Genomic DNA, 27,956 nt, shown 5'->3' with positions numbered 1-27,956 from the left:
AGTGAGACCTCTTTTCGTCGCAGCCTGTCTTTGATGTCCACGTCCCCGTGGTGTCCGAGTTCTACCGGCTGCGATGTGTTACGCGCCCCTGCTTTAGAAAAAAACAGAGAAGGAAAACTTCATAGAAATGGCGGAGGGTGCTACGACTCTCAAAGGCTTGCGAGCCCAAATGGGTAAGAAAAATCTTGGCAGTCATGGTTATTTTTTGACCCAGTTTTGTCTTACAATTTACTAATGACTTTGTAATGTTTGCTGCCAACTGCCGCCTCAAACCGGGTTATCTGAACGTATTGTAACGCGACCAGCTCGCCGGGCTAGCTAGTAACGTTAGCTCGCTGTCCGGTTATCTGCTGACAATGGATGCGGAAAATCTGCAACTTCCCGCATTAAACGTTGTAAATTGGATTTGATTTTCCCACCCTAGCGGAAAGCTTACGTATATTGATAACTTGCGGCGAAAGCTAAAAGATTTGAAGTACTTGTAGTCAACGTTATCAAAAGTTGTAACGTTATATTGTAGCCTGAGAGCCGGTTGACATATCACGACTTTAACGTTACTTTTCTGGCGCCTAGCTCACCTAGCTTTGCTTTAGCTTCGCTTCACCGCATTTTAATCACGTTGTCTAACGAAGTGCTGCTGTGTGAATAATTATTTGACTAGATAGATACACTCTAAATGCTAGGTAAACGGAGCTAACTGCTTTGTAACTACGATTCGTCAGTAGCTTAGCTAACCATGCTCATCACTTGGGGATTATTGTCAAAAGTGATCATCTGCTTATCAGGAAGAGTTCGGGAAGCGCTTTTCTGTGCATGTCTTTTGTGTAACGTTAGTTGACAGCGATCTGAGTTGATGCCTGCAGTACTAGAAACCAACAGAAACCACTTATTTTTTTCTAGCCACGGATCGGACAGTTCACAGTAGCTACTTTAGCAGTTTTGTAGCTTCCTGCTCTGAACTCCTCGTATCTTAATACAAAAGTGGTCTTTTCGCCTCTATATCCATTGGACAAATATACCTATTTGTTGACATATGGCATTACCCCCCTCCACTCTCTAGGGGAGGGTAACCATAACAATGTCTGACCTGAATTTGAGATAAAGCTGGAGTGTTAGACACACAGCTCTGATAAGGTCTGCATAGTTGCTTTTTTGAAATATCTTGATGAAGTGATAAAGGAGTCTTGGTTGGACCAGCAGCCCCATGTCACAAACAGCTCTGTAAGCAAAAGGCACGTTGCATTTTTGTAAATGGTACTATGTAGGCCAACTGCAGCAGCAAAGTCTCTTTCAATGCTTCTCATCCATGCCTCAGCTGGCCCCTTCCAGACTTACATGGATGTTTACTGTGTCTGCATCTGTGGGCATGAATGCACAGTTTGTTATGACTCGAGCTGCAGTTGGGCTGACAGTTTTTTTTTGTGTTTTAGGGTAAGAGGGAGTTTTCTGCATACAACAAAAAAAAGGCAACAAATGGACCGTATTTAGTTCATAATCTTCCTGTTTCCCTTAACTTTCAGTATCTGGAATTTACATCCATCCAACTCTGTGGTTTTATGAAAGTATCCACAACGTTTAGAGTTATGTGAAATGTAGCAATCCTGGCATTGTGAGCAATAAAAAGATGTCAGTTTGCTCGACCTTCAGTCAGAGCACAGGACTGACAATAATAAAATAATGTTAGGAATCTAGCTCATGTGCATGGTCATTTCCACAAGAATGTGAGCAAGGATAAAATGTACCCTGCTATTATGAAGGGAGATCGCACTACTGCAAGTCACACTGCAAGGTTATCCTGATCCTGGTTCAGCAATTGCTGCTGCAGAATTAAAAGCATGAGAAGTATTTCTGAACTGGTTGGATTTAACCAAAGGAGGAAATGGACCAGCCTCAATTTCAGTGTGTAGTTTCCTGGATCTGTCCACTTAGCTTTGCTCTATAGCACAAATGCCCCACCTCTTGTTTTATTTCAACCTTTTAAGTTGGCTGGTGGGACGTATTACAGTATAAGCGTGTGCACACACCAGAGATTTGAATAGCAAAACAAGTTATAGGCTTGATAGCTATCGTCAGAATAGTTTTGTTCATAAGGCATCAGTTGGTATGTTTACATATCATACTTTTTGTTTTTGTGGATTGTTCTTGTTTTTTTATTTCACATTACACGCCTGCATGCACATTCATGAGTTCTCTGCCAACTTTGCCTGGAAATTTGGGGTTTTGGGAATAAATTCCCATTTAGAATCAGATCCAGAGTGTCCAATTATTGAAAGTTGATTTTTCTCTTGCAACTACATAACACTGGGAAGCACGCACATTTTGATGTAATGTGATACATGAGCTACAGACTGTACAGACTGTGAATTAGGGTTGTAATATGTAACGGCATTTGTCACAAATTGTTGGATGTTTAGTTCGGCGCTCTTGGTTCTAACTTGTTTGGATTTGGTAAGGCCCATAAACCAAATAATTACAGGTGTAATAGACTTATAGAGTCCAGCCTAATTACAGTCTATGTTTTGGTATGTAACTAGAAATTCCAGAATGCTTGTAATTTATTGATAAATGTTGTAGTATTTAAATGTTTGGTATATATTTGTAATCTGCTGTTTTCATGTAGAGAGTTGACCATATTTATAAAACTAACCTAACACTATAAACCTTTACTTTAAGTAGGCTACTATGTTTGAGCCCCCAATGCCTTTTACTATAATGAAATAGACAAAAGAGTCTAGCAAGAACTGGATTGATAATGCATTTGTATACGATCAGATCTTTTTAATGCCCATCTCCACAAGAGAAAATGGTCCACCTGGAAGAGGAGACTCCCTAGGAAACTGGGATGTGTCATCATTATCCTGCTAGTACTGCAAATAGCCAAGGCTTACCTTTGCATGAATAGGTCCTGAGTAATCCCATAGAAGATCTAGTGTGTTTGTGCATGCACGTGTGTGCATGTACACGAGCGTGCATCAGCAGTACGATCTGAGGACGTGAAATCTTGAGCCAGTGATGGGAAGCTCTGTGTGCCATAGATGGCCAAGAAGGTTGATGTTTTTATTGAAGCCATGTACTACTCAAGGCAGTTTCACTGATTTTGGAATTATCAAAATAAAAGGAACAAATTACTGGTTTGAGTTGTTCTGATCAGTTAATTAACCTGTTGTAGTGTTTGATTGGAGTCTAAAGTCCCTATGTTCTTTTTGTACTCAGTGGCTGGCTTATGGTTGTCCACCCTTGCATTAAGCAGCGCAGACACTTCCTGTGCAACAAGCTACTTAATTGTACCATGCAGGGCTCATTAAAAGCTGTAGTTGGAAAGAGGGACAGAAGAGAGTCCTAACTCACTCTTGGTTCCTCCCCACTATACCAGCATTGTCTCTGTGACAGAACCTGCAAAAAGTATGTCTAAAGATCTCGCTTGTTATTTAGAACTAGCATTTGATCAGTGTTAGCATTTAACTAGAAGTGTTATGATGTAATGCAGGCAGCCTGTTTCCTGTTAAATGTTGTTTTCTGGCCTGCGGAGCCAGGTCATCACCAGCCTCCCTGGTGGTCTTTACTGCTGCCACAATAACTCAGCAGCATGAAGGCTGGACCACATCTAATCCATATGTATATGTGCCGCGTTCAGAATGTTTTTACAATGTTTTTTAGTTGCTTCTACTACCCCAAACTGCTGGATGATGTTGTAATAAGTATCATAATAGCTGTACAAATATATTCAATAAATATGTCACAATATTACCAACCAGATTAATTACAGATCATACATCACATTAAACTACATGACTTTTGTGATGAGCAGATGATGAGTGAGTGGAAATGGCGCTGTCCGCCCTCTGCAGACTGGATCTTTAACAATATCCAACACTAGTAGCAACACGTACCTAAACAATTGATTATGTAGCTCTGATAATGCCATTGATCAGCCTGTTGTATGATTAGTGCCCAGTTGAATTACTAGTGGTTTTGTCCCTTTAACTTATTGAAGCGTTTAGCCGAGTCTGTCGATGGCAGTAGCAGTTATGTATGTTAATGTGTGCAAATCTCCATAGTGATGGAGTGATGAGAGACAGCTCCTCTGATTGGCTCTTTTAATTTCTATGACCACACCTGGCTCTCTTGAGGTCCGTTGGGAAAATGTATCTCTTCCCGCATCTCATTTAAGCACTTGATACACTGGATATTATAGCCAATGATTTAATGCATACATGGTCTTTAGCTTAACATTTGTTACCTACTCAGCTCCTTTGCTTTCCTGTCTGCGTTTACTTCCCTCTAAAGACCAGAGAATGCAGAATGAAGTCCAAAGCCAAGTCATGTCATGTCATGTCATGTAAGAAGGTCTTTTGTGTTCTCAACTAAATTGTTTACGGTATTTTGTGCAAGTTAATACTGTTTGAGCTGCCCCTTGATAGATTTAATCCTAAATCTACTGATTTATGGATTATTATATCTGCATCATGTCATTCACCAAATCAGTTTTCTCTATTTAGCTATAAATCATCTCATGTCAGTGTCCACTCCTACCTTGATACAGGCCTAAGCATGGTTGAGAAGCTCTTCATCCTGAGCTGCAGCGTGTATCACTTAGCAACAGTTACCCTGTTACACAGGGTGCTTGGCATTTATTTATTTAATCTTTTTTTGCCTTCATGTGAAGGTGGAGAGAAACATAAGAGGTTGGGGAAATGAGGAAGATATGATTATGGGCTAGATTCAAAGCCAGGACATATCAGTTAAATCATGATCTGCACTACTGATCCCTGAGCCATCAAGATACATTAAATCTTTTTTTCTGTTAAGTGTGTTTGTTTTACTTTGGGTTTTTGATTCATTAATTTCCTAGAATTAGATGGCTTTTTCCTCTGAATATAGATCAGCTCCTTTTAAGCCCACAGTGCACCGTCTGCTTTTCTTGTCTATTCTCTTGAGTAAAGGAGAATGTTTGTGTTGCCAGAAGGTTAATAGCAGTTTCATCAGTGCCCTAAAAACACTTTGCTAACCTATACTGTATGCTAAACATACAGCACGATTCATTTCTTTCATGCACCATAGCATGCTAAATAAATTGTTTGCCTTGAGGTCGGTGTATTCTTTGTGTTATTGTGTGATTCTGACTACATATAGAATCTCATGGCACAGCATTGGTGACTGATTAATTCAAGTAATTAGTTACTCTTTTGTAAAATAGCTTAAAAGTGCAGTCAAATCACAGCCATTTGTCTTTATTTACCCACCACCGTTTAAGCTTTGTTTATACTTGCATGAGACACTGTTGCGCGGCCCTCCGCAGATGACGCAGGAACTACAAGCGTGCACAGAGGCGTTTTGTGAGCAACGGTTGTTAGTTGCAGTATTCTCCAAAACGCCAGGTGGTGTACAAATTAAATATTCTGTGAATACTCCAGAAATCAACAAGTGTAGAGAGAGCGGAAGTAAAGTTAAGTAGGCTGCCTGGCAACAGTAGTAAACACAGATGTACCGCCAAACATTGCATTTGTGTACTGCAATTATTAACGTTACTGTTGCTCACCTCCAAGTCGAAATTATTGTCCTCACCTAGAAGTTTAACGAACACGCTTTCCATGAGACAGTTTTCTTTTTTTTAGCTTTGACAAAGCGATCGCTCATGTTTTTCCATACCTCTAGTAAAATGCCCTTTATCTTTTCCCAGTGTGGTGCCTCTCTCACCATGAATTTGAAGGCCATTTGACTGTCCCTGTGGTCTCTACATGAAGAAGCATACAGATATTTGTACAGGAAAACCTGGTCGGACAGTCTTCTCCCAGGCATCCATGTTTAAATGAAAGCGCAGAGCGCGCCTACACCTAGTTCCAAAACTTTAGAGGTGGGCAGCCAAGCACCGCGACAACTTTTGGAGCCTTCGCACTGGATGCGGAACACGTGATGGCGTCACTTTTCGCGCAAGCACACACACCGGGGGCACTACAGCAGGCATAAACCTAGCTTAAGCCTAGTCACCAGTGGGGTTGAAGAAGGGAGTCTGAGATCAGTATGCTTCCACTTGGCATTAGCTGCAGACTTTGACCCTCATAAGCTTCTTTGACTGGAGAACATTGATGCTGCTGCAGAATACAGATGGTGCATGATTACCTGTCAGCTGCTTTGTCCAGCTCCTGGTTCAGCTACTCTGTCATGTTTCTTATTTTTGCTTGTCTGCACTCATAAATCTTCCTTTGGTTCAATGGTGCAAACAAAGCACACTTGATAGTTAACAAATGTTATCTCTCATTTTGTCAGTGTTACTTCATGTAAGAAAGGCCCTTTGTCCCCTCTGCTTTCCAGAGAGGAAGGTAGTATAGTGTATTTCCATACAAATAGGACATGGTACTCTGTGGTGGGCACAGCAGGAGTGTTTTCCACGCCTTCATGTAACCATTTAAATTCTCTACGGCTGCTTCTTTTAAAGACAAATGTCTATAGCTTACCTTGGTGGCAAATAAAGCTGCCATTCCTAAAGCTGGTTTATAAAGAAAAGCCTTCCAGTGATTTAGTTCGTTGAGTGTGTTTGGTGTTATATCTTAGAGCTGGGCAATGTATCAATATATCGATATCGTGATATGAGACTAGATATCGTCTTAGATTTTCGATATCGTAATATGGCATAAGTGTGGTCTTTTCCTGGTTTTAAAGGTTGCATTACAGTAAAGTGATGTCATTTTCTGAACTCACCAGAGTGTTATAACAGTATTTGCCTTTACCCACTTCACGCCATTATATCCACATTACTGATGATAATTTATCAAAAATCTCATTGTGTAAATATTTTGTGAAAGCCCCAATAGTCAACAATACAATATTGTTGTGGTATTGATATCGAGGTATTTGGTCAAAAATATCGTGATATTTGATTTTTCTCCATATTTCCCAGCCCTATTATATCTTACGTTATCTTAATTACTTTTCCAATTAGGGGTGCAGGTGACCATATTGCAGGGACATAATATAAATTTGTCTTCCATCAGAGTTGTATCACAATATATATTGATATTGCGAAATAAAATTACATATACCCACCCCTATTTAGAGGCTACTTAGGGCAAAGAAGAGCAGATCTGAAAACATTGCGGCTGCAGGAATTTTGGTGAGATTAACAAAACTACAAGAGTAGTTGGCATTTCTGATCTTGTCTCCCTTCTGAAAGATGAGGGAGAAGTAGTACTTTGGAATCAGTCTGGTCTTTCTAAAAGAGACTGGTTTACATAAGTATGTAATGTATTGATAATAACTGTAATTTTGCCAGAAAGTTTAATTAGGGCTGTCAAAATGAACGCGTTAATAACGACTTATAGCACATTCCTATTAACAAAAGCACGTTCTGTGATTTCGCTCTGTAGTTTGGGAAATCAGGAAGTAACATTGTGGACAGTGTTGCCAACTTGGCGACTTCTCGCTAGATTTAGCGACTTTTTAGACCCTCTTAGCATATTATGCAGGCACTCAATAGAGGAGGGGGGGCTGCCTGCAGGCTGCAGCAGGGAGTCGAGACGGCGGAATGGGAACAGGTCTTAAAGGCCCTATAATACATCCATGAATGGGAGTGGATGGCTAGCAGAAACAAAGTTCCTTGGTAAAAATGGATACATAAAAGGGTCTTTTTAATGGCAAGTTGAGTTTCAAAGCAGATCCACATGGTTCTCTCCACACGACTAAAGTTATTTGCTAAATATTTACTGTCAATGTGAACTGAGTTACCAAAGGAGTAGTCAAGTCTCAAATACCACTTGAGCATTAAAAACTTGAAAAAAATATCCCTTTCAAAGTACATTTGGACCAGATTAAAAAAATTGCGATAAATCGTTATTAAAAAATGTAATCAATTGACAGCCCTAGTATTAATATATGCCACTAGCAATTATTATTTTTCTGGTAATGGAAACAGTATGGTGTTAGTGTTGGAGACAGTGAGAAGTGTTCATCAGTAATGTGAATATCACATGACTGACCATCGTTTTGCCTCTTTGTCAGCTGTTCTGTAATGCTGAATACACACTGACACAGAAAGACAGAGAACGGGCTGATACCAGGGTGCATAAAGCTTGATCGTGTCCTCGCTGTTTCCTTCCTTCCTGCCCCTGTATCTCCTAAGCATAATATTCCTGTTAATTGTTTTGGCTAAAGAACGTGCTATTGACCCCTTGTCGGTACTGCCACTATCTGAAAATGCTCAATGTGTCTATGGGTATTGCAGTGTATTGCCTGCACACTGACATCTTCCTCCTATGTGGTGCTAGAAAAGAAAAGTTGTATTACAAAAACAGAGAGAAAGAGATGAAGGAAATTAAGGTGTCCAATAGCTTATACACATCATACATACACATAGGCTCACAGACATATGACACCCACGCACACATACATACTACAAAAATACAAAGGAAGATATCAATAGTGTGCCCTTACAGTAAAGTTAGGTTGTAGCATGTTTAAAGGAGCAGTGTGGAAAAAATTTACCACAAGCACAGGATGACAAATGAAATTTGTCCTAAATTTATTTCAATTTGCATTATATATTATTATGATTTTGTTTTATGGAGTAGTTGCACATCCCTGGGCATATAAGCTGAATACCAGGAAGCTCACAAGGGTTTGATTCCAGATATGTTTCTCACAGCAGCCCATTCCTCCGAGCAGTGTATGGCTGGCTACAGGGTTGACCATGAGTGGGGGGGTTATGTCAGATGGCTGAATAGCTGGATTGTTCTGCAGCTTCAAATCCGTTGGATCTCTCTAGAACTAGCATTCCTCGAAAACAAAGCACAGAGAAAATTGGCTGATTTAAACTTGATTTGTTTGGAGTACCCAATGCAATTCTGATACCTAGATATGATTTGATATTCCTGCTTTGTCAGACATTACATGATGGGAGTCTAGTTCTCTGTGTGTAAACTGTGGTTGTCTGTGTGTTTTCCTGTATACAGCTGCAGCTGCACAGGCACAAGCCGAGGAGCGGCGCAGCCTGTCAGGGAACAGCCCAGGACCTACAAGCAACGCACCAGCTAAACCTCAGGGGGGGAGTAGGCCAGGTAAATGACACCACACCTTGACACAGAAAAAGATTAGTTCCCAGAGCTACTGCCCTGTCACCGCTCTATTGTATTCCACAATCTGAACCATTAGATGCAACACAATCCACTTCCACCACCCTGTCGGTGTAGCTTACTGCAGGTAAACCTTAGTCATCATCTTATTACTCCAACAGTTGACAAAGGCTCATTAATGAGCGTTTCATGTACACATCTGCCTGCCTGATGCAAAACCTTTGTAACACTATGCTGCGAATCCCCCCTTCGTTCTGTGAATATGCATTGCTGCATATGTTTTACCTTTTTAACCACATATACACATGTATGTGTATGCAGTCATTGACGGTGCAGCACTTAGAATAGACGACCGGCTGCGAGTGGCAAAAGAGAGGCGAGAGGAGGCAGAGAGACAACAGGGTAAGAGGGCGATCCCAGTTTCTGTGTGAAATTATTTATGCCTAAGGCAACATACTAACAAGTGACTTTTTTTCCTGCCTGCATGCACATACTGTATGCGCGGTCAGTTTTGCGAGACTCTCAGATCATGGAGCGGGAGCGCAAGGCCAAGATGCAAGTGGAGCGTCAGATGGAGGAGCGTCAGAAAAAGGTTGATGAACAGCGAAGAAAGGAGGAGCAGAAACGATTGGCTGTGGAGGAGAAGAGGAAGCAGAAACAGGAAGAGGAAAAGGTAGCTCAAGTCTTGAGAGCCTCAGAGCAGTTCTTGTTGTTGCTCTGTAGATTTTTCTTTTGTGACTAAAATTATTGAATATACATAGAAACACATGTATGTGTGTGGAAAGGAAGATAATTTTGAATGAAGACAGTGTTAATGGGATTACAGTACAGTTATGCATACATTGTAGTATGATTATGACATCGCCAGGTCCTCTCTGCTTCTGGTTTAGGTACCAATATTGCTCTGCTGTAAATGACTTGCATTTCTTTTGTTCCTCTACCCTTGTAATGCTGCAGGAGCACTACGAGGCAGTGATGCGGCGGACATTGGAGCGTAGTCAGCGAGTGGAGCAGAGGCAGAAAAGATGGTCCTGGGGAGGACTGTCCACAGACTCAGATGGACGAACAGGTAGAGGCCCTTCCATCACCTTAAAAAGTTCACCCTTTCCTTTCTACTTTTGTTCAATTTGACTTTCACCATATGCTACCATGGTGCAGAGCCATTTAGGATACACCAAAAGCTCCTCACTTCTTAGATATGATTGAAAGTAGTCAAGTTTACAATGTAATTAGGTCTCACCACAGGTGGGGTTGAATCCAGCCACAATGTATATGAAAGCAATTTAAAGCTCTTTTTTTTGCCAGCAACCGATAATCAAAGTGGTAAAAGTGCTCTCAAGCTATACAGAGCGGTGTCTTTTTACTGTGTTTCACCACAAAAATCTACCTGCTGTAAGCTTGGGTGAAATGCATGAGAGAAAATCATGGTTGAATCACATATTTTTCAGTCATTTTCAGGGGCATCTATAATAATCGTTATCAGTCAATGATGCAAAACAGCTTCCCAACTTAATAGCTTCAAATCGGAACCCACAAGCATTGAAGAGGCTCCCTTTCAGACTGTGAAAGTGGAAACTTTCAACAATCTAATTTTGTTCAAGTTAAAAATATAATCAGATATTGCTAACAGTACTGTCAAATATTGTTAGCTATCAGTTATTATCCAAGCCCTGTTTTGTCATGCAGTAAAATAAACTCGTAACTAATTATTTACTGAGATCTGAAGATATGTCAATGACAATTGTAACTAGTCTGTCACACTCTCACAACACTACATGCGATATCACTTAACCCCCTCTGTACACACAAGCAATAAACCACAATATTCTGCATACATTTGCAGAAAGTTTGTAACTTTGAAATACATGGGTCACTTAAATTAGATTTTGTTTATATTGCAGAGATAACTCTTTGGTGCCAAAATGTCAGGCCACTGTATTTTTTGCTTTAGGCACTTGGTGTCAAACAAAGGCTGATGGCTACCAGCCAGGTTTCACCTATTCTCTCATTCCTTCTGTGAAGGAAGTGCCTCAGCATCTTGTGTTTTATCGCTCCTCTCTGAGAGCTGTCTTTTCCCACAGGAGACTCTGATGCCGGCACCTCATCTCCAGTAACTATAGTTATCTCCTCTGCCTCGCCAGAAAAGCCACCAAGGAGTCAACAAGGTTTTGTTTGTTGATAATTTGCTCACCAATGTAGCAACACAGCATGGACTGGCACCGGCACTCTAGTCAGCTTGGTTACCTACTATGCTTTCCACCAACCCCTCCACCCCACCAACCCCCACCTGCAGTCTAACCGGCAGCTTTTCACTAACAGTTTTTTTTTTGTATGGGGCATGTGTTCTGAATGTGCCTATTGCTGGGTGAATAGCTGGAAATATAGCTTTCGGTTTTTCACTCACCCACCCTATCTAGCACTTCTGGGTCACATGGGCAACTTTGCATGGATGCCCATTCGATTGACACACACACACACACACACACACACACACACACACACCCCCACCCACCCACCCACCCTATGGATTCTCTGGCACAGATCATGTAATGTTGGTGATGCTCTCCACTTTTTACTAACCACCATGCCTGCCTCTAAAACAAACACCTTTGTTATGGTTTGATAAAATGTACATTGTCATGTTAAACACGATATTTACCAGCAAAGACAGATCATGTGTTTTGCTAAGTGCGTCATTAAATGTGCACTGCATTAGTAGCACATTAGATCAACAGGTTAATGGGGATAAGTATATCAGTGTATATAGTTTTTATGTATTTTGACTTTAGGTATATTAATTAGACAGCATATCATCCTTTGCATATTAGTGGTATTAGGATCTTTCAGAGTCCTGTACTCCCTTGTGTGCACCCAAATTCCCTCCTCTATTGGCCAGCCTCCCGTGTAAACCCCGCCTTCCTTGTCTGTCTCTCCTCCTCCATCTTAGTGGACAAGCGCTCCACATCCACCATGAACCTGAAACAACTGTCCGAGGCTGGCATCAGCAAACGCCTATCTTCCTCCTCTGCCACCCTTATCAAATCTCCTGACAAAAGTAAGTCCCCTCTTTCCCTCCCTCCTTCCCTTTCTTCATTTACTCCTACTCCACCTCCCTGCCTCTCTTTTTTATCCTACCCTCCCTCCTACCCTCCCTGCATTGCTTTGCTGTGTCTTAACCAACGTAGTATGTTCCAAACAGTCTATTATTAACCAGGTAAACATATTACTGTGATTATTGGTGTACTGAGATCTATCAAGTGACAGACTGTAGATTATCTGGAACAAACACTTTCTTTTCCAACTCTTAAGCCTGGAGTGAACTCTGACCCCTGTGCTCTCCCATATCCAGGGTTTAACACACAGGCTCACTGGAGCACTGACAGACTGGTAAAAAAAAAATTGCTTTAGCCCTCTGTCTCTAGTTCCAGCTAATGATAAAGTAGCATGGCCTCTCAATCCATTCACTATGAACCTCTATGAAGCACTGAATCAAATTTTCAGAAGGGTTCCCAAGCACCAACTGGTGATTCATTAATAAATACTGTATGCTCATAGTGGTTTAGAAGCCTTTCACAATATTCCGAAGCATTTGATTCACAATAAGTATTTTTGATTTGTGCTGAAAAAAAATAATCATCACAATCAAGTTGATTAAAATTTCTCCACAGCTTCTATGCACTGCCAGTGCCATTTCTTCTTTCTGATACTGGTGATTTTTCTATACCTCTCAAGTTGTTTAATATTAACACTTTTCCTTTCCCAGGCCTATGAATATATTCTAAAAAAGTCTGAGAGACGTTGCACCATTCACAAGAGAGCACTGTATAAATTCACCATTGGGTGTTTCATCATTGTCTCTCAGGTGTTAAGCCGAGGAGTTCGTCTTGTAACCGGTTGCCTAACAATGGCAATGCTGCTCAGGCCAGTAAGGAAGATGGCAAAAAACTTCAGGTGGAACAGACAGGTGCAAAAGATCCCCTCTCCATCCCACACTTTGCTTTTATAACAGAGATGCTATACAGTGCACAATTTAGCAAACCACCACACTTTATGGAGAAAATATTCAATAAGTTCCATTCCAAAAAAACTCTATCACAGCTATGACACCAACATAGCAATCTGACTTTGTGCATGCTAATGGTTCAAACACTTACAGCTATTAATACTAGAACAGGGGACCTATCCTGAATTATTATCAGATAGGGCAGTTTCAGCTCTCCTCTGTGTACCTAGACATTGTCTATTATAATTCACATCAGCTGCGGTCTTCCCTAGCCTGGTGACTCACATAAGGGCCAAATGAAGAGCACATGACTTGTAAACTGTCTTTGGGGATTCCTTGTTGACTCCTTCCCAGTGCCTGCTCGGCTATAACTCCACTTTCATGTCCGTAGGCCGTTCCGTCAGGAAGAGAAGTTCCTCCCTCACACGAGTAAGTGTGGGCAGAGCACAGACCCCCGCCAAGCCTGATAAGGGGACAACGGATGATCAAGGTGGCTAGCATGAACAATCAGTTATAATTTTTCTCATGCCCTTATCTGCACCACTCAGGCCTCCACTTTTGAATAACAAGCATGCTGCTGTGATGTTAACGGCTTGCTGGCTTGTTCTGAATTTGCTCGGTTTTAAAATCATATCAACACTCTTGGCTACCCAGAGGTTCTGGGGATAACTCTTGGCTCATTTCAGTGTCATCAGCTACATGGGTCTATAAACTGGCCACCTCCTCTTTCTGTGTTCCTTTTGTCTATATTCTGATCTAAATCTTCTCACTGACTGCTGAATTACCCCTATGCAGCTGCTAAGCCTCTCTAAACTGTGTGTGTAATTTACTGGGAACACAGTACTCATTCCATGTATGCCTTAACCTTTCTGCGGTCTTAACCTACCAAATCCTGTTCTGTGCCATGTTTCTCACTCACAGCTGATCTTTGTTTCAACGTTTTTTTATTTTCACGTGACAACACGGGAATGGTTTTGTGTGCCCTGTCTGCACTAACACAGTCTAATTGTTTTGTTGTCACAAAGTGTTGTTTGTATTCTCCCTTCAAGATGACGTCATAGCTGGATTTAAGTCACTAGGCTCGTGCTAAAGTGTGGTGTGTCAGTGCCATCCCACCGTAGCAGCCCCAGAGCACAGAATTGACCACAGCAACTCCAAATGCAGTCTGTGTATTGCCATTAACCACCACTGCTTTTGTTTGTCCTATAGCCATGTCAGCATCCGTGCAGATGATGTACAAATGTTCCTGTTCTGTATACGTGTTTGTTCTGTGTGGTTAGAGACAATAATACAACACAGCTACCATCATTCATACTGACTTACTACTTCATATTTGCAAAATAACAATTTATTAAAGTTATTTAATTCAAAAGCTCCCACACATAACACATTTTCATAACTATAACCTTATTTCAGACTAATTGCCCAGATTCTTAATACCTGGGTGTAGTGCACTGCAGAGCTGTGCTGCTATGCTCCAGGGGCTAGCACTCAACAGCTAACAAACAAGTCTGTCTGCAACAGATGTATTCTCAGTAAGGGGCTCCAAAGGGAAATGTGTGGCTCTTTACTCTCCTTTTTGAAGAGCTAGCATTTAGGGACATGTGGCAAAATCAACCTGTCAACACTTTAATTCTTCTTCTGGTATGATGTCTATTTTGTAGCTTAGATAGCAACAACGACCGAAATAGGGAATTGTTAATTCTTTCATCCCATGGAAGCAAGAGCTCCTGGCTTCTGCTGTGAAATTAATGTCCACCATAGTGCTTTTATAATATGCTGACTTGTTCAGAGCTGACCATTTTTAGTCAGCCTCCTCATTTTAATCAATTTTGTCACCTTTATATTAACCTTAGAGATGTTTGCACAGCAGAAGCTAAAGAACTCTTGCCTGGTCACAGTCACTTGCCCTATCACTTTTAGGTTTCTTTCACTTCTCATGTTCCTACCCAATAGTTTTCCTCAGCCGACTTTGAAGTTCACTAATGGATTGTTTTTTCCCATCAGCACACCTCCCTCTACTTCAAGTGACCATTGATTTGACCTCATTGTCTACCTTGACTACTGTTTTACTGATCTTCAGTTACCAGACAATCAGTCTTTGGTCTGTCTCAGCACTCTTCCATGGCATCCTTTCCTTACTGTCTCTTACTAACTATCCTCATTTTATTGAATATCACTGAAAGTGAACAGGATAAAGACAGTTGATAGGGGACCCATGGAAGATTTTTGAGACATTACCTTTGGTTGTTAATGTTGATTCTTTCCTGTTGGTTAAATCACATGGTGACCTTTCTAAACTTAATTGACCCCTCCCTACCCCCTTTCTTTGTTTTACCTTCATCCCCCATTCTTATCCACTCTTTCCTACTTGGCTCTTTGTTCTCCTCTTTTTTTCGGGTGATTTTTCGGCCGTGTAGCTCGCAGGCCACCGGTCGGCACTGTGGACGGAGGGGTCCTTAGTCGCCTGCTCACCCCCACCCAGGCCTCACTAGCTAGGAGCAGGAGCGCCGCCGCCCTGTCAGCTGAAGGAACAGATGCTCCAGGTAACCTAGGAGACCATAACAGAGAGGAAGGATGGCTAGACACAGACCCTGGTCCTCTCTACTTACTCTCATTTCATCAGTAGAAAGTCAGCCCAGTCACTCCCAGTATCACTTCATTAGATCTGAGCTCATATCCCAGTACCCTGCTTCAGACTCTCGTGCTTTTGTGAATGGTGGCCTCTTGGCGGTGATGGTGGAATTACAGTAGTGGGTGCACTGCTCCCTGTGTTTAAAATCAGCTGTATTGTAACGATCAGCTGTTTATGTTATGTATGTACAGGAATTATTTGCAGCAAAGTACACTCATGTGAGAGAGCATAAAGTAGTACTCAGTAAATATTGACACACACACATATGTGGGTCCAGCTCACATGCGCTCTCAGATCTGACACAATTGGCTGTTGTGTGCTGAGCTGAGCAGGGCTGACTTGGCTGGGAGCATTTCTCTGCATCTGAAGAACCTCAGGGTCCATGCTGGGAGATTTGCTCTAAGCTGCTTACCTGTTGGTTCTTGTTACGTCAGAATGAGACTCTTGTGCTATTGCATGTGTTCTGGTAGTGAGACCAGAGGGCTGGGGACTCCAGTACACGTTGCTGAAAAAGTAATTACTGGCATTTTCATAGAATATATGGGCTTAAAGTCACACTACTCAAATTCAGTATGTCCCCATTCTGGCACTAGATTTTGGGCTGACAATGTCTAGTAAAATATGCTCTGAAGCCATCAAGGTGCAGTTTTACATCTCACCAGTTGATTTGCATGCCTTACATTTTATGTGAACAGTTTCTGTGTTATGCAACGATGGGAGTGATCTACATTACGTATACGTCCCAGCATAGACAACCCGTGATAAATCTCCTGACATACACTGATGAATACTGCATTTTTCTTGTTGACTATTTTTCTTTTTAAGATGGAAATAGCCATACTGTAAAGCACTGACTCACTCCAAAGTTGCATCTGTATTTCCCGTGTTGGTTTTAGGTTGTGGTGTTTATTGAACGGCCATTACAAACCCATTAGCGGCTATAGATCTTCTGCTAAGTATAGCCCCAGTAGAAAGATGACCCATCGCATTAGCAGCAGTATCAGTGGTAGCTCATGGGTAGGGTAAATTTCATAGTCACTATAGCTGCTCAATGTGCAGTCAGAATGAATTGCAAAACACATTTGTGAACAGACCGTGGCAGGGAGAGTTCTTCAGGTCTCAGGATTATCATGGCTTATCCCTCAATCTGACACTGCAAGCACATAGCCAATGGCCAACAGCCTTAATTTTCCTTGCTAACTACCGGCAACACTCAAACTCTGTGGTAAGGACAGTTATAATTATTAAGCAGCTCGGCATCAACATTTTACACCTGTTAACATACAATTGAGATTTGTTTGACTGTTTAATGCTTTGGAAATTGTAAGGCAATGCTTGTGCCAGAGACGGATTTGTCCTGAAACCACAAATGTTGCATTTAATGTCTGATCTGAAGTCAGGGGAGTTAGATTATGATGGCAGGAAGGACTAAATTAGAAAGATTGCAAATTACTTAAATTCTTTTAGTTTCTTTAACTGAACACAAACAACACTATGAACATTCGTTGTGTGTTTCGTGTACTAATAAATCTGTGTAATGTGTGTGTGTGTGTGTTGAACGGTTAGTGGTAGGTTTTTTTGTAGTGTGTGCTGTGGTGCTTGGTGTTCTGGTTTGTTGTGTCCAGAGGCTTTGGCACCTGTGGAGTGTCTGGGTTTTTTTGTTTTTCTCTGCTGCTTATATCTCCTGTAATCTCCAGCCCAATCAAAGCTTCAGAAATCAAGCTGTTGCCTGCCTAAAGTGCTACATCTAACAAATCGCTTTTTTTGTGCTCTTGTCCCCATACAAAAACACTTCTGCATTTCTTTCAACCATCATCTGCCCTCCCTTCCTCTCTCTTTCTCTCCCTCTTTCCCTCTCTCTTTTTCTCCACTCTATTCATTCTTTTCATTTGGCTTTTTGCTGCTTTGCTGCCCAACTCGGCCGCTTATTGCGCCTCCCATTGGTTGTGCTCCCCTGGCCCTGCGATGACTGTGTCCTTTACCAGAGTGTCACCTGTGTCCTCGCTCAGCCTCTGCCAGTCCCCTGCATCCACCGCGGGGACCCGTGCGCAGCCGCAGCATTGACCGGCAGAAGAGCAGCATGACCACCTCTGTGTCGGCCGACGGAGCCCTTGACCCTTCACTGGTGAGAACACGTTTGCATCAGACATTTACTAAAGAAATGTATAATGCTGTTAATGATCTGAAGTGAAAGCTTACATTTCCTTCTTGTTCCCACCACCTTGAGCTGCATTTTTATATCCTCAACTATACAGTGTAAAGTATGTGTATCTTATATGGCTATGCAAGTATTGATACTTAGCATACATGTGTGTATAATGGCAGTGCATGCGCTAGCTGACAGACTTATATTGTTTCCAAGAGGAGGTCTGTTTGCTTGTGCAGTATTGGAAGGGAAAGATGCCGAAAAGGATTTGATAAGGTTTCATTTAGTGGGTCCAGTCGCTTTGGATGCCTAAATATCAGTGTTGTATGAAAAACCTTGTTATAACATCATATCGGTTTGTTAGATTTTAACGATATCTCATTTGAGAATTGTATGAATTAATTAATGATAAAAGTTATGTGGTCAAAAGGATAATGTTGAATTATTTTCAGCCCTGTGTCAGTAAGTCAGTTTCCATTTACTGATGGAGTATCCGGAATTTAGATGGTATCTTCTAATCTTGTCCATATTCAAACTACAGCTTGATAATGGACACATTTACATTTGTACATATGTGGAACCACACTGCTACAGTATGAAGTAGTAGAAATAAGTTAGACACTGACTATTATCAAAAACAAAATAAAAGAATATTATAAAGTTTAAGGTATTTGCTAGGAAATAGTGCTGTCTTTGTAACCTTATTATTTATGCCTTTTTAATCACCAGCAATAGAAGGGTTTTATTTCCTTAAGGAAAGTTATTGAATTTAATCTTGACTATAACATTTTTTTAGCAGTGGACTAGGGCTGCACAATATATTGTTTTTTAATCGTTTTTAACAAATTGTTGTATTTTAGCAGAATACTGAAAGCAGCAGAAAGGCAGGACTGAGTACAGTTTAATACTGTCTGTTTATTTATCGCAAGTACTATCGTTATAGCGATATTCAACAACGTTATTGCATATTTTCTTAATATCATGCAGCCCTACAGTGGACACAGATGTAATTGTTGGTAGCAGTGGAAGAGAGCAATACCTTATGATAGCACACAGATGTTTTTAAGTGCATTGCTTCCAACATTAAAATGACATTGTTCAGAGAAATAAGTGGATGGCACCAAATACTTTGATTTATATGCACATATCCGGCTACATTTGCCTGTCAAAGTACTATGGCAGGATGCTAATTATAGGGAAATGTTGTTCCTCCAGCTGTTCTTTAAACCGTTGCTAGTTGCTCATAATATGAACTTGTTCATACATTGCCAAAATGTTACCCTACTTTATCCTACCTACTACTACTCATAAGTGATGTCTTAGATATTCTCATTTGGTGTCCAGTCGTGCCTGGTTCTCTCTCTCTCACAACCTGCCTGTCCTCATCCTCTGTGGCTGTGAAGGGCCTCATTGTCATAGCATGAGACAAAGGGATCCACAGTGGCCTTATTATGGACAGATCAGACCCCACCCTGACCCTAGGCCCTTAATGTCAAAGGCCTTGACTTTCCTCACCATTTTAATGTCTTCTCTCCTCCAAATGCACAGATTGGTGTGGAAATTCACAGCCTATCACTCAGGCATTGCCAGACACTTTGGTTAAATTGTGTCTTTCGTGTCAGCTAAAATAGGCTGCCTTCCTACAGTGGGCATGAACAAATCATCAAAATGTATAAGAAAATAACTTTAAAGGTGCAAACTGTGTAGGTCTTCTGCAAGCTCCTCCCTTTCCTTATTAAAGGATATTATGATGGGTTTAGGTGGCTGTATGTTTTTGAGATGACTTCTGGACCCCTATTTCTACAAAAACACTGTCTATATACTGTCCTTGCTCCAATAGTATATTGACATCAATTAATTAATTAATGTTTGTCCCTACTATGAAACCGTACGCCAATCACCTGTTTACTGTCCTGGTTTTCCTCCCCATCCTCTCAAGAAAAGGATTATCAGGCTGTGTGACCAAAGCTAAACCACCTTATTATAGGAGCAATTTCTTACATCGAAACATAAAATGCATTGTATCTCAAGTCTTGAAAAAGGGAGTGTACTTGTTGTTGTTTATTTGTGTCTGTCTGAGTGTCACGTGGTTGGCCTTGCTGTTCCCTCTGTCGTCATGTTTATGGGCCAAACATGGCACAAGTGCATTGAAAATAGATTAATTAAAACCTGACCCATGGCTCCTTCACACCAGCATTGTGTCAATGTTTGAAATGCCACTGAAACTAAAAGAGGCGGACTTAAAAAGCAGTTAAATGATCCATTTTAGTTAAAGAGACTCCGTTATAATAGGCACCCTTGTTTTTGTGAAATCCATCAGGGTCAACATTATGGATCACAAAATGATTAATGGGATATATTAGAAAAAAAACATACAGTATTTCTGCTAACCAAAATTATGTTAACCTTTTCTGACTTTTCACTATTTTTTGGCCACTTTTCCTAAGGCTATGAGCCCTGATGGTGTGTTACAAGTAAATCCTGATTCATTTTACGGAGTCACAAGCCCAAATGTTGGAAAAGACTGGTATCGACCAACAGGTTGTAGTGGGTACTTATTAGGGTTGTGGATTGATCAATACAACTTAGTTATATGATCCAACATGTTGTATATTCAACTGTTTTTTTATTTTTTTATTTATATATCATCCAATGATATTTAATTAACAATGACAATAGGATAACTTAGAGTTCTTAGCATGATCATTGTTCAGTGACGGTCATAAATGACTTCCTCACTTCTGTCCCATTGCTGTGGAACTACAGAAAGACAAGCAGTTTACATCGCCTGGAGGGCAACGTCCTGCCTCCCCATCTACTACCATGGGACGCAACCGTTCACCATCCCCAGCCCCCAATCCAGCCCCAAAGAGGACCCCCTCCCCAACAGCATCCAAGTATGACTACAAGTCTTTTCCAATACAGATTTAGTGATGTTTACTCTAGCATGGATGCAGCCTTTCATTTTGATTTCATTATAAAACACAAAAAGACACAACTCACACTTCGTTCTTACAGGCAAAATCCTAAGACACGCCCACCCTCACCGAGTGCAATGAAACAACGCCCCCCATCCCCCCAGCCTACGTCAGCCAAACCTCCACCTATCCAGAAACCAGCTCTCACTCCAACAGGGGCCCCCACCTTGCGAAAGAGGGACTCCAAGTCCAAGGATCTGTGTCCGGTCCAGGCTGTGTCTCCACAGTCCTCTGATTCCAGCAAGACCAAAGAGAAAGATGGTGAGCAATTCTCAGTGATAAGAATGCAGTTCACAATATAAATGTTTTATTCTACTTCTTTAAAATATATCAAACACAATAGAAGGTCTTTCACATTAGTACAAAACATGTAAAACAGGTCCATATAAAGGCAGACTAAACTATCATGGTCGGCTGACAGATTTTAATTAGTCAGTACCAATATTTGCCAAGGCTGATCTTTATTCTGGCAACCAGGATGTTTGCACTGGTGCATTGAGACATGCTGTCAATTTCAGAGAGGGAAGGGATCCAGCAAGACATCTTTTTCATCTCAACTAAATAAATATTACTGAAGTTCTTTGCCATTGGGGTCCAAACCTAATTACACTCCCAAAAAATATCCAAGTAATTTCTTTATTGACATTTTACTGATCTTGTTTCTAGATCATCACCTATGAATAATTGGATGTCCCTTCATCTTTTACAAGTAAAGATTGTTGCTACACAAAGGCGTCACGTTTAATCTTTATACAATTCATACTGAAACAAGGGAGTGCAAAAGCAATTAAAAGGAGGAAATTAAACCGCGCTCTTGAGCCCAAAAGAAATTACACTGGGTGGGTTTTCTAAATGAATTGTTACTTTTAGTGTATTATGGTAATAAATTGTTACTTTAAGTAGAATAAAAATAATCCTCTGTGATCATGGTTTAATACTGCTTCAAGGAGCAGTCAGTTTGAAGATAATAGAATATCATCTGTTTTAATAGACATCATATACAGAATTGTGTCTGTGTGTGTGTGTTTGTGCGCTGCAAACCGACGTGGCAGCAGCTCAGATTGCAACAAATCTCAGTGGAGCAGGAGACTTATTAAGTTCCAGCTGGAGTCGCATCCTGTTACGGATCAGTGTTGTTGCTGCTACCACCTCCTGGAGAGACTCATGCTCTGCAAGATAAAATAGCTTAGTAATGGTAATAATTCTACATGCAACTGGTCATCTACTGTATCCATTTTATTTTTATGAATAAAATAACCAGAGGAGAATTTTTTTTTTTTTCCTGTTTTTGATTCATCAACCAAATTAACTAGCTGATTTTGATTTTTTTCTTTTCTATATCCAATAGAAATCACAATATATTTTAATGTAGCAGTCCTGCTCATAAGTTTGCAACATTGTCTACTAGAGACTAATACACTTGGAGTAATTAAAGGCATAAATAGGCCTAAATACTATTATAAATGAAATAGCAAAATCTCTGACGATAGACAAATTGATTTCATCTCATGGTATGTATTATCATATTTCTCAACCCCGTGTACTGTATGTGACTGTATTCCCACGGAGTTCTTTCAAAGAGCACAGAGAAGATCATGTGAAAGTCACACAACTGTATCAGGCGGCTTGTTTCTCTATACTGCTCCTGTCTTTCTCTGTCACCGCTAATCTCCTCCAACAGTCAGGCTGTCTCTCCTCTCCCAGTCATCAGTCATTGGAGGGCCAGATGATGTGGCCCTTACCGGGCAGATCCACCTGGCCCTGCGACATTTCTGTCGCGCCGCGCTCCACTTTATTCCTATGGGTGACGTCAAGCGACTTGAACGCGCCCGCAGAGCATCCCGGGAAGGCAGCGCTGCATTTGCCGATGCCCATCTTTATGCATGTTACTCCGTTTAACGCGACGAGACTATCCAATAGAAGTAGAGCACAGAGGAGACTGGGGGAAGTCTCTCGCGGGTCCTTTGTTCTAGACGTCCTACAACATACAAATGAAGGGAGGCATCGCAACACCACGCTTCAGTCGTGACGCAAAAGTGGATCCGCAGCGTTAAGTTGGCACTACGTTGCGAAATGGGGGGGCAGGGTGACATTATGTGCTAAACGTATTTTCTATATTTGTCTTTCCATCTGTCAGACTCTAAAGCCTCGACGGGCACCAACTCGGCCGCTGAGGCAGCCAAGATCCTGGCGGAGAACCGCAGACTGATGCGAGAGCAGAAAGAGAGAGAGGAGCAGCTCAGGATACAGAGGGAGGAAGAGGAGAAGTAAGAATTGTTCTATTACAATTTTGTCATCATTTTGCGTATGACAGTGATGCATCAGATATGATCAGAACAAAGTACCATCGACAACACTAGTAATTACAGTAAAATTGCTCTTAAGGGAATTGTAGTTGTTTGAAACGTTTGTGTACAGTAAGTACATACACAAGTAAAATGAGAAAGTCAACTAGTTTCAACCAGTAAAACACTGCTGGTTATTTTGTTATGGGTATTCGTACGAGCAGCATTTTTAGCTAGACGTCTAGGCTAAAAGTATCCTGTGCTGGTGATACTGACCCCGCTTTTTGACATGTCCACTTTTAGAAATGACCTGCATTTATTTGTGAGCATGCTTTCAAGCTGTTTCTTTACTCTCCCAGGCTGAGAAAGGAAGAAGAGATGCGTTTAGCGGAGGAGGCTCGACTGAAGCGCCTAGAGGAGGAGAAGAAACTTGCAGAGGAGAGGAAAATTAAAGACGAGGAAGATGCTCGCCTAGCAGAGGAGGAGCGGGTGAGAATGGCAGAAGAGGAGGCAGTGAGACAGGCCGAGCTCCAGAAGGAACGGGAGGAAGCTGAGGCCAAGGCCCTGGAGGAGGCAGAGAGAGTCCGCCTGGAGAGAGAGCGCATCATGCAGCAGAACCAGCAAGAACGAATGGAGAGGAAGAAGGTATGGATAGACTGATGGAGAATCTTCTCTTTATGTTGCTTAATTAATCATCCAGACCTATATCAAAATATTTCAAGGGATTTTTCTTAGTGTAGCCTCATTGTGTAGATATCGATGAGACAACATTATTTACAAAGATATGCTCTTTTTCCATTTTAGAGAATTGAAGAGATAATGAAGAGAACAAGAAAAGGGGAGCAAAATGACTTGAAGGTGAGCTCGCATTCATTCAGCCTGCGTAGAACACATCTACACTGAGTGTATGTTAACACGCTGTTTGGGTCTCCTGCGTAGAGAGATGGCGATAAACAGGAGGATGACGAGGGAGACGAGGGAGACGAGGGAGAGGACTATGAAACCCAGAGTAAGTGTTCTCATCCCAGAGCTGTCCCACTGATGGCAGGTTCAGGATATCAGAGTCCACGAAGATGTATGCATCACTGCATTTTTGAATGTGGTATTTTGTGAAGCAAAGGTGTCTTTCCCTCTTTGTGGTTGTTTGTGTATACTCTACCCAAATGGCTGGTTTGTGTGAATTGACATAATTTTCAACGTGACTTGTGACTCCATTGACGTGGTAGGCCAGACCGATGACCTCGGCATGGAGGATGACAAAGATGAGAGTAGTCTGTCCTTTGGTGAGCCAGTGACACAACGAGAGGAGCCCCTGGGCAGCGTGAACGGAAAACCAGAGACTGACGACAAGGAGAATAACAATGGCATGAGCACAGATGAGACTCAGGCAGTAAGGTACGATTAGAGACAAGCTAAAGAGACACTCAAAGAAACTGCTCAGTGGTGTGGACAATATTGTAATTGTTAACTGCTGACTGCTAAATCACTTTCCTAACCGTCTCCCTACCCCCCCCCACCCCCACCCTCTCCAGTCCAGTCCCTAAGGGCCGCCTCGTCGAGGGCTCGGAGTTCCTGAATGAGCAGGACTCCGCCAAGGTGGGGTTGGTCTCAGGTCTCAACGGTAAATCCAACCAGTGGAGCTTTGAGGAACTCATTGACCTCAACGTCCACTCCAAGACTCGGCCCCTCATCGAGGCAGAGGACTGTAACCAGGTCTTGATCAACTGTGACGGGAGCTCAGATGGGACCAGGGTAGCCTTCGAGGACAAGGGAACCCCCGTCAACACCCTGCTTTCCCCTAATCAGCCCATAGAAGCTCTGTCAGGTGAGGAATCATGTACACGTATTCACCTATTAGACATTTGTGACTGTCTTCTTAAAGATAGACCATAATTCTTTCCTCCTGTGTCTCTGTAGAGATTTGATGCTGCAGCCGTCGCTGAGAAGCCTCTTACTGTTGCACTTGTAAAGTTCCTGTCCAGCTGAGCTCCTTAAAAGAAAGTCCTCTACCAGTTCCAAACAGCTTCCTCCTTTTTCTCCTCTTCCTCTTCCAGAGGGAGGAGCACAAGGTGAAGCGGAAAGACCACCCCAAGTGCTACATTTGCACCCCACATTATGAGGAAACAAATCTATTAAAACAATTATATATATTAAAAATATGCTTCAGGGAAAGTCCATATATTCCTTCAACGTGCTCGCTTCAGGTCTCTTTCCTCTTCCTCTTGTGTTTAGTTCTCCAGATTTGTTTTTGTCTATGTTGTGTCCAAATTTGATGATGTTTTTTAAGAGTTGTGTCTTTGTCAGGGGTGCATTTGTTGTAATTTATTAATTTTGGCTTTTTTGTTATTGTAATTAATGTTATTATATGTTTAGTCTTTTGTTTTCTCTTTTATGAGAATATTCCAGAACACATGCACATTAAGCGGTGTGAATTGAATATTGTGAGTTAAAGGAAGGAGCGTTAATACATTCTGTTCTGCCGGGGTTTGGTGGGGGATAGCACCCCAAGTTTTGCATGTGATTCATCTAAATTGACTTGACCGGCTGCCTTTTGCAGCATCCAGCAATATGGCCTTACCATTTTTCCCCAACTTCAAATTTTTAAGCGTGAATATTATAAATGGCTTGTGTTGAAGCTAATACATGCACAGTTTAGTCCGTCATGTGCTTACACATGGGACTGGATCCTGTATTCACACTTTACTTCACTTCATAGAGCTCTGTCCTCCCTGTCTCCCAGCTTCTCTCACCGTGTGTTTCCTTCTCTGGCCTGTAGAGGGCGTCAGGAGCACAACTCCAACTGTTACATTTAAAGCTGTATAGTGTTGAGATGAATTCACAACACTGTAGTGAATTGACATGTTCAGTGAAGTTTCTGCAGTTTGTTCATTTAGGGCTCACTTAGGTTTTCTTAATTTTTACATATGTATATAGAATTTATGTTTACTAACATCATTGTAATTTACGTCAGAATCTGAGTTGCATTCAGTTTTAGTCTCCCCTCCACCAACTGCATCTGCGCCACACAACTGTTGAATAACCATAACTGCAACATACTATCTTAACTGGTGAAGTCCGTTAGTTTAATTCAAAGCTGCTTCTGAGCTTCTTAAGGCGGTATGTGTTTGTTACTGAATTGACCTTGAATGTTCGGCTGAAACTAAAAATCCGGTTTACAGTTGTCTGGTTTTAACTCTAGCTTTACCAACACAGCCACACAAACGTTTCTATCCATCCCTCTGTCTGTGCAGCCCTTACATCAATTACATTTATTAACCATTAACCGTCAAAAAATACCCAACACACTAGCTGCTACATCCGACAAAATGCATTTCAATTATTTTGTATAATATACAATTTGGCTGTTTCTTTATATATGAAAATACATTTCTACATATATTTAAGTGTTATTGTGTTGTGTGTATATAATCAGTATTAGGCAAATTAAGCCATGTTTAGGAGTGGCGTCAGGATGTGGATAATTGAAGTCTCTATGTGGCTGTGCTATAATACATTAGGTTTCTGTTCAACTTGTGGCCTGTGACGGTGTAGTCAGGTTACATTTGGGCAGCCTGGAAAAATTTACATACAGCCCTCTTCCACATGAGGAAGCAAAAAAACTAGGGGCCAAGTGGTGACCCACTATATGTTTCTCAAGATCCGGTGTGTTTGAGAAGGCTTTAGCACCATATCCCCAAGCCCTGATTCTGAAGATTGCCTCACAGAGACTAAACAAGTTGACATTTTGATGGTGAGTTGTTACAGCCCTCGGCAACATGTCTGACCCATGATCAGAGTAAAGGCTGTGCCTCTTTATGATGCTTTTAATGTCATCAAAATATGTTTTATAATATGTCAAAGGATGTCGGGTCTTAACTATTCTACTTTGTAGTATGAGGCAGGGCACATCCACCAAACAAAATATGACACGAGTCAGACTTTTTTTCTGTCTCTTCTGGATATTTCATGAACTGTATTCAAATCTTGAAATTCCCTGTGCTTGAATAGTCCGAGCACAAGGTTTGTGGACCTTGATTTTTGCCTTGTTCTCTGCTGGTTAACTAAAATATCTTTTGTACATAAAGACTAGGGGCTTTAGATCTTAGCTTTGATTAATAAGCTCAAAGAATGTAACAGACTGCATAAACCGTCCACCCTTATTTACCATGTCTCTCAGAGCTGCCCGCTTTTTGACTTTCATCTATTACTCAGTTAGAAAACATGAGACTCTTTGCACTTGTCACAAATTACTCTATGTTTAAAGAATGGTTACCGAGGAGTAGCTTTACTGTACAGACTCGTAGAAGAGTTGTGTGATATTCTGGACAAACAGAAAAAGTAATTTGTCTCATTCATGACCCAAAACTTGCTTATACCCAAACCTTTCCTACTCCTCCTTCCACTCACGAGTAGCACCTGTTGAGGGGCTGCTGTTGTAGCTGCTGCTTGAACAGATACTGTATCTATTCAAGGTCCTGCTGCATCTTTGAGGGCTCGAGTACAGAGCTGACTGCTCTTAGTCCTCAACATTGTCTATAACAATAGGATAGAACGGTGCCTTAGATTGAGATTTAGTATTTTTATTGTATCACAGTTAACTAAGAAAGCTTGTCCTTACCTCGGCCTCGACAATCAGTCTACCTGACCAGTGCGACTTTGTGAATATGAATATTTCTCTGGAAGATTTACAAACCTAACAACGCCCTGTCCACAAGTAAGATTTGTACTGTAAATATATCTAAAGTGTACTGAGATGATACAAACTGTTGAAACAAATAAAGTCTTGCAAAAATACTCCTTTGCCATGTTTTTAATTTCTCGCTGTAGAGAAATAAGAGACTTGA

General features: G+C 41.3%; 1 protein-coding gene across 9 annotated transcripts; it reads left to right on the top strand.

The window, feature by feature from the left end:
• Positions 1-27,906, top strand: map7d3 (MAP7 domain containing 3). Of its 9 annotated transcripts, none has more exons than XM_028589706.1 (20): positions 1-173; positions 8,946-9,050; positions 9,387-9,467; positions 9,575-9,738; positions 10,023-10,134; positions 11,147-11,230; positions 12,013-12,120; positions 12,928-13,029; positions 13,460-13,558; positions 15,489-15,614; positions 17,713-17,828; positions 20,616-20,746; positions 20,868-21,088; positions 22,965-23,094; positions 23,472-23,757; positions 23,917-23,970; positions 24,052-24,121; positions 24,339-24,507; positions 24,645-24,937; positions 25,030-27,906. In XM_028589706.1, the coding sequence occupies exons 1-20, from the start codon at positions 128-130 to the stop codon at positions 25,035-25,037; spliced, it is 2,505 nt and encodes an 834-aa protein (XP_028445507.1). In that variant the 5' UTR covers positions 1-127; the 3' UTR covers positions 25,038-27,906. The 9 variants fall into 9 exon arrangements, with proteins under 9 accessions (XP_028445507.1, XP_028445506.1, XP_028445508.1 ...); XM_028589705.1 differs by having other exon boundaries at positions 17,689-17,828; XM_028589707.1 differs by lacking the exon at positions 11,147-11,230 and having other exon boundaries at positions 17,689-17,828.
• The last annotated feature ends 50 nt before the right edge of the window (positions 27,907-27,956 follow it).

This window comes from Perca flavescens, chromosome 10, assembly GCF_004354835.1.
Source record: "Perca flavescens isolate YP-PL-M2 chromosome 10, PFLA_1.0, whole genome shotgun sequence".
NCBI classification, from domain to species: Eukaryota; Metazoa; Chordata; class Actinopteri; order Perciformes; family Percidae; genus Perca; species Perca flavescens.
The sequence above is the reverse complement of the archived record's forward strand: the minus strand, read 5'-3'. Positions and strand labels throughout refer to the sequence as shown.